The sequence below is a fragment of the Camelus ferus genome, chromosome 27, assembly GCF_009834535.1.
Source record: "Camelus ferus isolate YT-003-E chromosome 27, BCGSAC_Cfer_1.0, whole genome shotgun sequence".
Lineage (NCBI taxonomy): Eukaryota > Metazoa > Chordata > Mammalia > Artiodactyla > Camelidae > Camelus > Camelus ferus.
In genome coordinates, this window is record NC_045722.1 from 10,270,750 (window position 1) to 10,286,270 (window position 15,521).

Genomic DNA, 15,521 nt, shown 5'->3' on the forward strand with positions numbered 1-15,521 from the left:
TCAGTCAGACTTGCTTTTTGTCAGAAAAAGTCTACTAACTTCATTTTCCTCCAACATTTATTACAAACATTTTTAAGTATTCAGAATAGCTGAATGAGTTAAAAGGTGAATACCCATAATAGCTACCACCTAGATTCATTCTGCAATCAGCATTTTTTCTTATTTGGTTTATCACATATCCACTTATATCTCCCTAGCCATTTATCAATTCATCTTATTTTTATGACGCATTTATTTCAGAGTATTTGCAGAGATGGTTGTAATTCATTCCTAAATACTCTAGCAGGTGTATCATTAGCTAGTGGTCAGTATTTGTTTACAGTTTTTGGAGGTAAAATTAATACATGGTGAAGTGCACAAATCCTATGTGTATCAGATGCATTCTAACAAATGCATATACCTAACTTCCCACAAAATTCAGCTCCCACCACTGCCCCCTGGAGGCAACCGCCTGATTTCTTTTTACCATGTATTAGCCTTACCTGTTCTAGAACCTCAAATAAATGGAATCATGTATATCTGTACTCTCATGTAAGGTTTCTTTCAGTGTAATTGAGATTCAGCCGCGTTGTTGCATGTATCAATACTTTGTTCCTTTTTATTGCTGAGTAATATTCCACTATGTGTATATACTACATTTTATTCTCCTGTTAATGGCCCCTTGGACTCTGTCCAGGTTTTCGTGATTATGAATAAAGCTGCTATCGCCACTCATGTACAGGTCTTTTTGTAGACGTACACTTTCATTGCTCTTAGATGAGTACTTAGGGGTAGAATTGCTGAGTCATGGGATAGTATATGTTTAATTGTGTAAGAAATTAGCATACCTTTTTCAAAGTGATTGTACCATCATACAATAATGTATGGAAATTATGATTGGAACACCAAATGTTGGCAAACTGGAGCAGTCTTTTTTATTTTAGCCATCTGTTGGGTATGTAGTGTGTCTCATTGTGGTTTGATTTGCATTCATTTGACTAATGATATTGAGCACCTTTTCAAGTACTTATTGTCCAGTTATATATCTTTGTGTAAAATGCCTTTTGAAGATTTTGTGCCCTTTCAAAAATTGTTTTTTCTTTTACTTTTGAGTTGTTAATATTCTTTTAAAGAGCATTTATTTTATTTTTTGTACAATTTTATTTATTTATTTATTTATTTATTTATTTATTTATTTAGGAAGGGTAATTAGGTTTTATTTTTTAATGAAGTTACGGAGGATTGAACCCAGGACCTTATGCATGCTAAGCATGCGCTCTACCACTGAGCTGTACCCTCCCCGCCTTGAGTTGTTAATATTTCTTTTATACTCTAGATACAAGCCATTTGTCAGATATGGTTGCAGATATTGTCTACCATTTTGTAGCTTGCTTTATTTTCTCAATGATGTCTTAATGAGCAGAAGCTTTTAATTTTGATAAGTCCAGTTTAGCAAAACTTTCTGTAATAATCATTATTTTCTTTGTTTTCCATAAGAAACCTTTCTGTGCATTCCCCTACTCCAAGTCACAAAGACAGTCTTGTGTTTTCTTAGAGAAGCTTTTTAGAGTTAAAACTTTTACTTTGGGGTATCTCTGATCCTTATTAAATTAATGTTTGTATATGGTGTGAGGTAGACGGTCAAGGTTCATTTTTTTTTTTCCCGTATAGATATTTGGTTGTTTCAGCACCATTTGTTATAAAGTCTCTCTCACTGAATTGCTTGACAGCATATATATTATTGGGGTTGCATTGATCACTTTGGTGGAAATTAACTTTTTAATAATATTTAAATTTCCAGTGTGTGAACTTGGTATATGCCATTTTAAAATCTAAACATTGTTTTCAGAAATATTACAGAAATCACTTTGAAATAATTTACAGAATTCATTTGAAGATTATCAAAATGTTCAAAACTAAAATAAGCCAATGACCATATTTTTATGATGGGAAGTACTAATATTCTCTCATACCTTAATCTGTAATGTGATTTAACACATAGCTGAAATTGTAAGGAAGCTTTCCTTGAACATCCTCAGCATCATGCCTTCTCTCTCTCCTGAACTACTGTTGCACTTATTAACATAAAGATTAACAGTACATTGTTCTCTAGAGTGTGAGCTTTAAGGAAGTTGTGATTGACTCGGGTTTAGCCTTTAAAGTTTGATGAATAACGTGAGGGAAAGTTAATAAGTAGGCCAGGGCTTGAAGATTGGCGTTGTTTTGAGAGGCCGCAGAGAACTGTGCAAGGCACTTGTTTAGGAGAATGAACACCATGAGGAGGGAGTGTTGAGTAATAATGAGATGAATTACCTGGAAGAAAGAGTCTGGGGCAGAAAAACCATTTTAAACTCTTACTATTCAAGGTGTGGTCAGCAAACCAGTAGTGTGGACGTCACTTGGGAGGAGGTTAAGAATGCGGATTCTGAGACCTGACCCACACGCACGGAGTCATTCCATGTTTTAGGATTCCCAAGTCATACTTGTGCCCATGAAATTCTGAGAAATACTACTGTGGGGAAACGTGTGGCCTCCCTGGGTGAGTGGTGAAGGACCACAGTGCAGAGTGGTTGATGCAATCTTGACAGGTGTCTCACTTCTTGCATGTTGGCTCTTTCTCTTTAGGTTGCCAAAATGGATTTTCAAAATCATCATTTTTGTTTTCTTGATTTGAGGGGAGAAAATAGTCTTTTAAACAGTCTTGTTAGAAATACATTCTTAGAAATGCTATTTTGGGGCTTGTTAAAACTTGAAGAACCATAAATCACTGATTTAAGTAGCCTCAACTGACTGTAAAGTTAGTCATTTGAAAGAAATCTAATGGGGACAAGTGACTCGATGTCCTATCTCTGCTATTCCCGGGACTGGAATTTAGGGATGAAGTTGAGATTTTGTAAAGAGTTCAAGTGTGGTTGCTGTACAAGCTGTAATAGTGTACTTGTTAAAGTCTAAAGAGGAAAAAGAAAGGAAAGGACATCTTTTGTTATAATGTTTGTGCAATAACTGAAGGAAAACAAATTCAGTAGCAGCCTGCTACCCTCAGACGTTAGCTGCTTGTATTTTTCTGTGTTCCTTTACCAACATCGTCTATCAACATACAAAATTTTCATAGTTATAATCATGATATAGATGCAATGTTGTAGTCTGCTTATGTCATTTGACATATATTTTCCCTGCTCCCCAGCTCCTTTTCCTTCCTTATCCAACTATTATTCTGCCTCTTCCTCCCTTTAATCCCTTACCTCCCTGACTGACCTCCCTAGCTCTGATCTCTGGTTCATCTTGGGCCCTCTACCACATTATTTCCCGTTTAAGAGTGTAAAGAGATTTCCCCCTGCACGCCTGAGCATCAGGAGTATTCCAGCTTCTGTTCTTTCTGGTGTGGCTTGCCCAAACACACCTTGTTTACCTTCTCCCCTGTTACCTCCTTAGAACTAGGTCCCTTTTTTTTCTAGGATCAGCTTGTGATGCGTCTGCTCTGTGAAGTCGACTCAGGTCTCCCTGGGGCCTCGACTGACTTCTTACAGTCCCCATTGGCATTTATACAATGGAACCTGCCTTAATGGTTTCACAAATGGGGGCCTAAAAGCACTGTCCTTTTGTTTCACTTCCCTACCTGCCAGATGCTCAAGAATGATCGTTACAGAGGACCCTGAACAATTTTGTGCTGAGTTTTGTTGGCAGAGGAGTCATCAGAGGGCAGACAGGTTCTTATACTGAGGATGGAGAGATTAGAATTGAGGCTATACTGCTCTGAGTCCTAGGGCCAAGGCCCCTGGGACACCTCTGCATTTTGAGTTTGCCAGGGATACTCTGTTTTAGACTGTGGCGAAATTTGAACCTTGGGTCAGTTTACTTCCCTGAGTTTAGTTGCTAGGAAATTTGGGATATTAACTATAAAGAAGGTTAACTGCTATTTTTGAAGGGAGATGATTTAAAAATTTCAAACCAAATTAAGAAACTTATATTGGAAACATTGTGTAGGTATTACTATTGATAAAAGAAACTTGTAGCTGAAGGAATTTAAGTTGAGATGTTCAGATAGATTGCCTTAGAGTGAGGATTCTCACTTCATCATGTGCTGGTTACCAGCTTTTAGAATCTTAAGAGTGCCTAGTTGCTGCAGCTAAAGATTATAAGGAACCTTCTCCAGTAAAAAGAGTCAAGGTTCCTGTCCAGCATCAGATGCAAGTTTGAGAAGCAAAGGTGAACTTTTACTCAAAAAAATCAACCTTTGCTTTTCAGACCTTTCAACTTACTGCATGTTAGCCTGTGTCTCAGACTTTATGTTAATATATATTGAAGAGCGAGAACAGAATGGGTGAGTTTGGGAGCAGGAAGCCTTTATTAGAAGAGGCTTTTTTGAGGGAAATGTTTCTGAACACAAGATGGCTGCAGATAAGAGTGATCATGCCACCAGTTCATCTGGGATAGTCTTTGTTTAAGCTTTCTGCCCTGATGTGATACTCATATTTGCCCCCTTCCTCTCTCAAAAGTGCCTTGGTTTGGATGATAAATTATATGGTCTAGACCCTACTAAAAACAAAATATTGGTGAAATACTTTGTGCTAGACACTGTGCCAAATGCTTTATATAATCCTCACAAACACCTGAAAGGTAGCTTCTGTTGCAACTTTACGGATGAAAAGATGCTCAGAAAGGCTTAGTAACTTGACTGAGGTCATATTGTTGCAGACCTGGTGAGTAAAAGCAAGAGCTATCAGACTTTTAAAGCTGCTTCATTTTTCCCAGCCTGCCACAATAAGGGTTTAACGGGTGATCTAGTGAAGGAATCCTACAATGGTAGTGAAAACGTTTAACTGGAGGAATCAGTGGAATGGAGAATGTCTGAACAAGGATAAAGGTGATCTCTTAGTGGAGTTGCTGGGGGTAAAGGGAGGGTTGTGCTATATTTAGATCTCCAAGCTCTTAGATGCTTGTAGCCATTTGTTGCTAAATGTCCTTAAATGAACCTGCTGCTCAGGCCTAGGGTCTTTCAGCTTGGGTTGGGAAGTTTGTGGTAGTGCATAGATCAGTCCTACTCAAAATTTTATGTGCATCAGTATCAACTGGGAATCTTGTTAAAATGTAGATCACTTCCATAGGTCTGTGGACCTATGGAAGCCTGAGATTCTGTGTTTATGACAAGCTCCTGGTGGTGCTGATACTGGCTTGTTCGGCCACACTGTACTTTGGGCAGCAAGAGTATAGCTGATGATTAGATTCTCTCTGCCTGGGGCATGGGGGGAGCCATATACACAAAGGCGCTGACTCTAGAGGGAAAGAGGAGGAACGATTAATTCTAAATGCCCTCACATATGGGTGGAAGGGGCTACGTAAGTTTAGGGGAGAATGGGTACTTAAATACGTTTTTTTTTTTAAAGGAAGCATTGTGTTTTTATAATTAATACATATGGATTACTTTTGTAAAGTGTATCCTTAGCTTAGGGGAGGGTGAACATAGAAGCAGGAGAGAGTGGTCTGGGGTGGGAGCAACACCAGCAGGGGTGAGTTCTTGCTCAGCCTTTGCGTGGTGAACAAGACTTCAGCAAACACAGGGAGCAAGCAGAGCATCTACAGCCAGACAAGAATAACGTGGATGGATGACACAGCAGCAAAGCTCTTTAAAAGAAAAAAAAACTCCAAGGGGAGGAGTCCCTCCCACAGACTGGCCGTTTTCCCCCTCTAGGCTATGCCTGAGTGCCTGTGGACAGAAGGGTATACTCAGGAGGCTCTGGCCAGCTGTCCCTGTGGCTAACAGCATTATCCCCTACTCTCCACCTTGGACCCTGCCCTGGGCAGTCCCAGGTGGGCATGCTTCCCGTATCTGGTTACTTCTTATAATGTGGAAGAACAAGTAGGGCAGAGTGCTGCTAGCCTGGTCTAGGTGTGAGCAGCCTGCCTGCTGAGGCTGGGACCTTTGCTTTACCCTCTTTTCTGAAGAAGAAGCCCTGTAGCTGGAGGTCATGGTGGAAAAGGACATGCAGAAGAGCACATTGGTGAACAGGAAAGCAGAGGTTCCAGAAGCTCTGGGCGGAGCTGGACTTTGTTGCTGGACCTGTGAGTGGTTATAGAAATAGGGCCTTGGTCCTGGGCAGCACCCCTGAGAGAGGACCCGGGCAGCCAGAGCCATTCGTGATCCTCACAGCTGGCCAGCATCCTCTCAGTGCTCCTGGAAGGGCAAGAGAAACAGTATCGACAGAGCCAGGTGATGGGTGCTCTTGACACGGGGTTTCTGGTAGGGTGTGATACTGCTTCTGAGACTGTCTTGTTTTGGTCTGTCACACACTGTTTTGGGAGTGTTTCCTCAGTCTGTGCCTACAGTTGCAGGAGGCTGGATCTGGTCCTGATATATCTGCTCATTATTAATGCTCGTCCTTTTGGGGTGAGGGAACTTGGGAGCAGGGAGTAGCCTAGTCAGGACAGATCCTACTCTAGCGTGTGGATTGTAGGTTATGCCTAGAGTAGCCCAGCGATCTCCCCCCACCCCCGCCAAAGCTGACCGCCTTTCTCTGTGATAAGCTGCTCCTGACAAGCCTGGAGCACCAGGTGGTGTTCCCCAGGGTCCAAGTGTACAGTGTTTTTCTGAAGGTTGTCCCATCCTCAGTGGTAAACACTGCTGTGTCAGGGTGCTGCTCAGGGGCCACTTGGAGCACATAGATTTTTGCTAGCAGAATTGTGAAGCTTTGCATTGGGCTGCAAAACCAGGGCTTGAGCAAGCGGCTGGAGAGAGTCCAGGACTAGAGTGTTTTTGGGTTTGGGGGTGGAGAGCAGAGGGAGGGAAAGGGAGGGGCAGGAGGGCAGAGCTACACAAGCAGGCAGTCTGCTGCTTTGGCTTTGCTGTCAGCAGAGAGGACTTCAGTCGTGCCTGAGGGCCGCTTGGCCACCATTGCTGGAGACTGGAGGGCGCTGCCTCGCAACCCTGACTTACCGGCACTGCACCCGGACTGTTCCAAGTAGCTGTTGTGCTATCTTTTCCCTGGGAGGCAAGTCTCCTCCCTGTCGTCCCCTCCTGCTCCTCCCCCGTTCTGTGAGGGATGATGCCGCTCTCTATTGCACGGCTCAGCCGGCTGATGTCACTGGCAGCGGGAAGCATCAGCAGCCTGATCACATGCTGGCCCAGTCTGTAATGCAGACGGGATAGGGGTGTGTATGTGGGGAGGGGGGCTGGATGGCAACTGCTCTTGCTCTAACACCCCCAAAAGTGCAGAAGCAGCGGCTGCAGTATCCAGCCAGCTTGGATGTCTGGTCCTTGAGCCTGAGGAAACTATTATTAATAATATTTATTGTCGATAATACTGGGGAAAACAGCCCTTAACTCTGGGGTTTCTGCTGTCCTCCTGTCCAAAACAGACTTCCAGGACTCTGAAGAAACAGTTACAAGCAGGATGCTTTTCCCCACCTCTGCGCAAGATTCTTCCCGTGGCCTCCCAGATGCAAATGACTTGTGCCTTGGCCTGCAGTCCCTCAGTCTCACAGGCTGGGACCGACCCTGGAGCACCCAGGACTCAGATTCCTCAGCCCAGAGCAGCACACACTCGGGTGAGTGCCAGAAGATGAGTTGGCTGGGGGAGGGTGTGCATGGGGTGGTGAGGGAAGATAGCCACAGCAACAGTTGTTCTGTTCCCCTTTGCATCTCCCCCCTCCCCATACAACATGGAGCTGTTTTGCAAAAGATGGAAATGCTGGCTGTGAGTGTGGCAGGACAGATGGTTGCTCGTAAAGGCAGACATGGCTTTTCCACTTACCCTGATAAATTCCCTGGAGTTGTTAGTCTGCACCTGAGGTGGCCCTGAAAAGGGTCCCCAAGGTGACAGTTTTATGCAGAAAAGATCCAGCTAACCCCCTAGTGCCCAGGCCTGTCTTGGAGATGATGAAGCAAAACACTTTTAGGCGGGGGAGGGGACTTAAGGGGCTGATTACTGGATGTCCAGATTCTATTTCTCAGTGGCTTTTAAAACTCGGGAGCTATGTGTGACGAATGGGTGGCCCCTGAATCATGGCAAGGGAAGAATTTTAACCATAAGTGAGGCTGGGTAATACTGGGATATTGGAATTGGCTTAACATAAGGTTAAGAGCATTGATCCTGAAAAGGGGTAGGCAGGGTAAGCGGGTGGAGTAACTCTCAGCCGTGGAGGCTTTTTTTTTCTTTGTGTCAAGGGTAACTAAGTGGATGAAGGAAGAGCCACTCCCCTTTAGGATCCCTTGTCATCCTGGAAGGATTCGATGGGGACAAATTGAAGGGGCTTCTAGGCAACCCCTTGAGATGTTTCTCCTCATACCTTCCCATTGACCATTTATTTCCCTCTTGTGGTTCAAGGAGGAGGGTTGGCCAGATACACATCTTGAAGTATTCAGGAAGAAATGTGAACTTAAGAAATACTATGGCTATACTTAAAAATCTACGTATTTTGCCTTATGTAAATTGTACCTTAATAAAAAGAATATTGGCAACAGATACTTTAAAAAGATGGAAAGTCAGGGGTGGGGGCAGCCATTTGCTGTTGGTGCTGACAGTGGGATTCACTGAGCCTGCCACCCTTCCCTTGCCTCCCCTGCTCCAGAAACTGGCAGTCATGGCAGCAAGGTACTGTCTTGTTGATTTCTCTGGCCTCCACCCTATTTGGCGCAGGTCTTTTTTTAGAATGCTTTGCGGAGACTGGGGCTGTTGTGTCTGTTGGCATTTTAATGCCCAATTGTTTTGGTAAATCCCATTTGATTGAGGGCAGAAGGTGGATTTTTTAAATTTGGTTGCGGGTGGGAAAGAGCTTCACCCTAAGTAACTATGTCTGGGTTAAGGTAGAATTTCTTTGGAGTACTGGTCTTCAGCTGACTCAGGTTTTTCCAGAAAGGTTGATTACTGTCTTGTTCCCCTGGGCAAGGAAGTGTGGTGTCACTGTTTGGTGTCCTGTGCCTGGAGATCTTGACTTGGGGGCCGTGGCAGTGTCTTTTATGTGGTACCCTGAAGCTTACCTGGGGCCTGTGAAGCTGACCTTGTCCTTCCCCTCACTGCTTTATCTGAGCAAAAGACAGAGGAGCTCACACAGGAGACGGGCACCCGTCTGTGGTAGTCATTGTTGATCCACTGTCATTCACTGATACCATGTTGGGTGTGGCCCTTCTTTGGCTCTGGTTTCTCTTAGCTACAGGGGTCCTTCCGAAATATATTATAACACATAGAAATGCAGGGGAGTCCACCTTGGGACTTGGAGAGGTTGGCCTGAAAGTCATTCTGAAATTAGGCTGTGAAAATTAGCTTGGGTCGAGCCATAATTTCCTTTGCTTCCCCATCATCTGAGAGTCCTGTGCTTGTAGCTGTTTGTCTCCTAAGTAAAAATGGATTTACTTCTCCACCTTCCATCTCAAGCACTTTAGTGATAAATATTACATGATCCTGTGGATCAGGGAGGGCCTGCAGTCTGTGGTCCTAGTGTTCATAGGGACCCAGAGAGTTGCCCCAGTGATATGATTTGGCCATGGGCAGGGCTAGTGTGGGTATGTCTTCCTTTCCGAGGACAGAGGACACACCCATCCCTAATCCCTGTGATACCCTCGGATTTTGGAGCTGTGGTGATTGTCATCTCTCTTTCTCTGAGCCTTCGTGGAAAGCCCACATGAGGGTACCGCCTCCTGGAGTAGGATGCAGCCTTCCCACCAGCCAGCTGCACCCTTGCCAGCAATGCGGGAACATGCAGCCCACATTCCAGTGCCTACACTGCCTTCCCATCTGAAGACCAGCTAGTTCAGTTTCTTTAGGGAGGGAGGAGGTGTTTAACAGCTCTGGACAGTCTGAGAAGTCATCCTGGCAGACAGCCTGTTACCTTGCTGTGTCTGCATGGAGCGCATGGAGCACATGGTGCAAGCTTCTTCCTTGGGCTCTGGTTGGTGATATATTGCCCCATGTGCCTGTGGGTTCATGTCTAACCATTTCCTACAACTTTTAAGTTTTGAGCAACATGGGGATGGGGAGGAGGCAAGATTGGAGATAGCAGGGCTCTTGCCTGAAAAGTGTTGACTAGCTTCATTCAGCAAACATTGAGCACTGTGTTAGGCACTGAAAGTACATTGACAAATAAAATTGTTGCCCTTAAAAATCCCCTTGACTATCAAGGCAAAACAGATAAGAAGGTATACCAAATGCAGCAGGATAGTTGCTGTGATTGGGGCCTTCCATTTTCTCCCCTAAGGATTTTTTGCACTGGGGCAACCTTTTCATTGGATTCTCAGCGTGAGACTGGTACGTAGGGACCTTTCTCCAGTGGAAAGGGTCCTTCTGCTGTGGGGATTTCATTGGCCTTGGAGGCCTGCAGGAAGACCCTGTTTCTGAGAGTTGTTCCTGTAAGGCTGGCTTTGGTGTGGATGTAGTACTCTGGGGTCCCTCCCTTCTAGACTGTGCCTGCCCCTGAGGCTTCACCTCATGCTAGGAAGGAAGTCTTCCTTCCCATAAGGGCAAGCTGAATGTTAGAAGTGACCATGATGGCATATGTCCAGGGTTATCTTTGTTGTCCTTGCAGTGTCCCAAGTCCTGTAATGGAACAAGAGGGCTATGAAAGCCATCCTCAATATCCTGGGATGAGGGAGAAGGTTACTAATAATCACCATTTAGCAACTACTTCCTGTGCTAAGTATGTCATATGATTTTAATGCCTGCACAGTCCTGTGAAATGGATATTACTATTGTTCCTATCTGAAAGACGAGGGAATAATGCTCACGGGGGTCGTCAAGTGCCAAAAGTGACACGACTACCAGAATTTGAACCCAGATCTCTTTGGTTCCAAATCTCTTCTGCTTTCTGTTACCTTTGTGTTCCTGTGGGCAGAACCCTAACATTCTGGGCAGGAGTATTTATGTTAAGGTATCTCTGATACAACTCCAGGGCTGTTCAGCCAGAGAGTGATCTTGCTGAGGTCCCCCAAGGCCAGGGCACTGGACGGACAGTTCCGACTCCCTCTTCACCCTGAGTCTCAGCTCATCATCCGTGCCATCCGACGGGTTTGTCTTCCTGGCTTCCCCCTGGTGACTCTTCTGCATGCAGCATTACTCAGCAGGAAGTAGGGTAACTGAGAATCTACTTTGGGAGACCTGGAAACAAGGACTCCTAATGAATACCTTGTACAGAAGCCCAGTGGGCAGACCAAATGCTTAGTCTAAGGATGCCAGAGGACATGTCCTGTTTCCTCCCACTCTCCTTTAGAAGTCCCTTTGGGATTAACCTGTTCACCCTCTCTGGTTTCTGCACTAACTACTGACCAGTGAATGGCACGCTCCCTGTGCCTTGCACTTGCAGGCTCCCCACAGGTCTGCAGGCTGAATCAGCCTGGAATGAGAGAGGAGGGTCTTCAGCATTTTGCTCCTGCTGCTGCTCTGCTTCCAAACAGCCTTTTTGAGGCAGCATTCAGAATAGGGGTGAGTTCCTCCTCTGTAGAACATGAACTTCCTGGGCCTAGCCAAGTTCTTCTGCAAATCTGCCTTGATTGTCCAGCTCTGCACTAATGTATTCCCAGTGTGTAGCACAGTTCCTGGCTCCTGTTTTTTTTTCTTTTTAAATAAGTGTTTATTGGATGAATGATAACTGTTGAGTTAATTCCAGGTAATTTTGAACTGTACAGTTCAGATAAGGTCTCTCCCACCTTTCTGTCTCCTACTTGCGCTGATGGTCTGGACGGACAGATTCTTAAGATCAGTATTGCTGAGCCCCCACAGCTTTTAGGGCATGATGATGCCTTTACTGAAAGTTTTTGTCATACACTGGAGCGTGAATTCTGTCATGGAGTCAGGTAGTCTACTGAGGAATAGCTTTTAGTGTAGGGAGGAGGGAGGTCCTGTGAAGCAGTGTGACAATGGGGTACCTTGTAGGTGAGAAAGAAGTTGAGGTGGTTGGGTGCAGAGGCAGAGTGTGTGCTGACCTTACATGGAACTTGGGTATGTCGTTTCTTCAGGTAATGAAACTTGTCCAAAAATCGAGACTGGGGAGAAAGGCTGTGTTGGGTACCACCTTGGACCTGTGGGATGCAGAGTTGGTAGAGGGAGTTCAGACTCACAAGATCACCACCTGAGTTGGGGTGTGGTGTAGAGTTGCAGAGTTGAAGTCTTAGGGAAAGCATTCTGTTCATACCTGGAATGAGTGCTGCCCTCCCCCTTCCTCCTTCTATGCCTGCAGATAGATTTTGAGCAGGCAACCTAGAACCAAGGGTTGGGAATAGGGAAGATGGGTTCCAGGTGTGCAGCCTTGTATCTCAGGCTAAAAATAATGGCTCCTGGTCTGGGTTTTTCCCACGACCACTCCTGTTAGACAGCCGGCATCTGGCTATGATGTTTTGGGCCTGGTCTCCCCCTGAGCTGAGCTCAAGCTCAGTGTCTTGCAGTGCAGGCATCCAGTGCCAAGCTCCAGCTGCCATTGCTGCCGCCGCCATCAGACCCGGGCTGCCTTTGTACTCTTGGGGAAGGCTTCAGAAAATTCGAACAGTGACTCAGCTGTAAAACCCACAGGAGCTGGCACAGAAGGGTGAAAGTGGAGAAAGTTAACAATCCGTCTAAAAATATTATTGCTGATTTGGTCTCTTGTACCCTCTGAGGTAGCGCTAATGAGCTGGAACCCTCTGCCAGGTCCTCTCCTCCCCGTGACTTCCCTTAGAGCTGTTGGTAGCTGATGCGGATTCTTGCCAGCATGTGAGTGGGAATGGGTGCCTCTGCTCCAGGAAGAGCACACTGTTTTTCTTAGTGACTCTTGGAAGATAAGGATTTACTATACATTTGGCCACCAGGGCTGCACCCTCTAAATCCTCAGGCTTTCTATGATCCCTGAGTTGTAGAGGATCTATCAGGATACAAGCAGAGCAGAGGTCAGGGCCTTGGCCACCACTGAAAAGTGACTGTGAGGCTTCTGTCCCACACTGCCCAGCCCCGTAGGCCATCTAGGTTAATTCCTGACATCTGACCGTGATGAAGTTTTGTGCTGTATGATGTGGCATGGAGTTTGAGATCAGTCACATAAGGGACCCTTCACTTCCACTGAACTTCAGGTTATATGGCTTGAAGAAAATGCCTTTCCAAATAGATATACTTCCTACTTCAAGTTAGGAAGAAGGGATTGCTCCTTCCGTCCTGATTCCCAGCTGGTGGGAATCAATGCTGTTTACTCAGCAACCTTGCAATGGGGGAATTATAGTCTCATGGACTGAGCTAGGAGCAAGACAGGTTCCATGTCTTAAAATGAGGTCCCACCTTCCCTGGAAGCCCAGTGTCTGTGCTGCTTTCCTCACTTTGATTTGTAGGTACTCAAAGAACTACCCGGCCAGGTCCTTGGCGACGTTGGGTTATAGAGGGACAGTTAGGTCACTGTAGGGCATCTGACCATCTGAGTGACCATTTCCAGAAACTTGGCTCCTTCTGTGAGTTAAGGAAAATATCAAACCACTCAAAAAACTGTAAGCTTCTTGATAATTATTTTCTTGTCTTCCCTGTATCTTCTATCAAACGCTTGTATTCTTGGCTCCTTTCAATTTGATATTTGCAGGAAACTGATGCATAGAGATGCTGACGTGACTCAGGTCTGTTAATTCTGGTACAGCCCGATCTTAACATCTTTGCCTGATGCCATTGCCCCTTTCTGGGCCGTCAGTCCAAGCTGTTTCCCCTGTTTTCCTACGTGGTTGGTATAGTGTTCAGTTGGTGCTCTTCCCTGCTCCGTGTACTTCAGTGTAGACGTGTATTTCAATGGTTACGAGGAGCCCAACAGATTCTGGGGAGGATTGGTCAGGGGAAGATGACTCTCTTCACCTTGTATCTATATATATTTAGTTGTCTTTGAAGAAAGTATTTGAAACTAGTAGAAGGGGTATTGCCACAAATTTGATGTGAAGTAACTGTACTTTCAACTTCTGTTTTGGTGATAAGCTGGGTCAGGGTGAACTAAGGTGTTTTTTCTTGTAATTCTGAATTGCATCTGAGCAGCATTGTGTTCTTAAATTGAATAACCGTGATAGAAAGGGTATAGCCCCAACGAGCATACTGACTCCTAAGGATATGATAGTCCCTTTCTTTCAGTACTGTTCAGCAAGCATTGATCACCTGCTTTCCTCCAGGTGTTGAACTAATTACTCCTGGAGTGGGGTGGTAAGAATGGTTGGTGTGCATGATTGAGAAGGCAGAACTTTGTATACATGTGTGCCTGCAAATATCTATCCAAATGTTTTTGAGGCTTTTAAAAGCTTATTTAAGTGGAGGGAGGGTATAGCTCAGTGGTAGAGTGTGTGCTTAACATGCGCAGGGTCCTAGGTTCAATTCTCAGTACCTCCATTAAAAATAATAAATAAATAAATAAATAAATAAATAAAGTTAATTACCTCCTCCCCCACAAAAGAAACGAAAATAAAAACCACATCACGTTAAAACATAATAAAAAAAACTTCTTTAAAAGATTATTTCTCTTATAAGCAGAGATTCCAAAGGTACTCAGTTACCGTCTTTTCCCCTGGGGATTCTAGTCTTTATTAGTTGTGCTTGATTTCCCGTTTTCTGATCAGATCAGTTGCCTTGAAAAAGGCGAAGGAAGTCAAATGGGAATTGACTAGTTTTCCTTTCGGTCATTAAAAAAATTTTGTAAATAATTTCAGATTTACAGAAGTTATAAATATAAAATAAAAATTATACAAAGAATGTTTGTATTCCCTTTCTCCAGATTCTCCTGTTGTTTGACCTTTACCTCATTTGCTTTATCATTTGCCCATTCTCTCTCTATATATGCATGTATATATAATTTCTGAACCAGTAAGAATAGAGTGTTCTTACATACATCCATATACAGCAAAAGTTATAAACTTCAGTTAACTTAAAATTGAAATAATATTCTCGTTAAACTACTGTTCATAGTCCAGTTTTGTCCAGCGACTCAGTAGTGTTCTTAACAGCATTTTCTCTTCCTTGTTTCTTAGCATGTATCTGCCCCAAGCAGTACACTTGAGCTCTCTTTGTTTTTGTTCAGTAATGAGCTTCCAGAGTTCTTGTCCTGAGTGTTTTTCGGTGGGTGTTCAGCTTGTTTCTGGCCATCAGTTTTCCTGAAACTTATCACAATCCAAGCCAATCTTTTTTTATATATTCTTTATTTGTTCCTGGTTAGGTCTCTTTCCCTCTTTCCTTTCCCCCAACACCCCCTCCCTACCACGGGGGGTTTTTTAGAGATCAAATTCTTTGGGAAATGTCCTATATAGCTACCTTGCTTCTTTTTTCCTCCTGGGTATTAGCTGCCATTGTGCTGTAAGACCTATATTTAAATAACCTACAGTTTTTTTTTTAAGTCAAGGGAAATAATTACATATGAAAGGTTTTTTAGATGTGGTAAGGGGAACTGATTAGAAGCTTGAAGTAGCAAGCCTCAGGTTTTTCTAGATTAGTGCTTCTCAAACTTTAATGTGCACGCACATCTCCTGGGGATCTTGTTAAAATGCAGGTTCTGATTCAGTAGGTCTGGAGTCAGGCCCAAGATACATTTTTAATGAATTCCTGCAGTGGCAAGGTCCTAGAGAAACTTTAAGACCTGGG

General features: G+C 44.2%; 1 protein-coding gene across 14 annotated transcripts in view; it reads left to right on the forward strand.

Annotated features, from left to right (window-relative positions):
- The window catches only part of CPEB1 (cytoplasmic polyadenylation element binding protein 1), a 67,255-nt gene that overhangs the window by 35,020 nt on the left and 16,714 nt on the right, over positions 1 to 15,521 (forward strand). For 12 of the 14 annotated variants that reach the window (XM_032468825.1, XM_032468824.1, XM_032468816.1 and 9 more), the window contains one exon: positions 7,333 to 7,521. In XM_032468825.1, coding sequence (XP_032324716.1) covers positions 7,368 to 7,521 — 154 coding nt within the window. In that variant the 5' untranslated portion in view covers positions 7,333 to 7,367. Of the gene's footprint in view, positions 1 to 6,815; positions 6,966 to 7,011; positions 7,126 to 7,332; positions 7,522 to 15,521 lie in introns of those variants that run through there. The other 2 variants (XM_032468820.1, XM_032468821.1) reach the window with 2 other exon arrangements.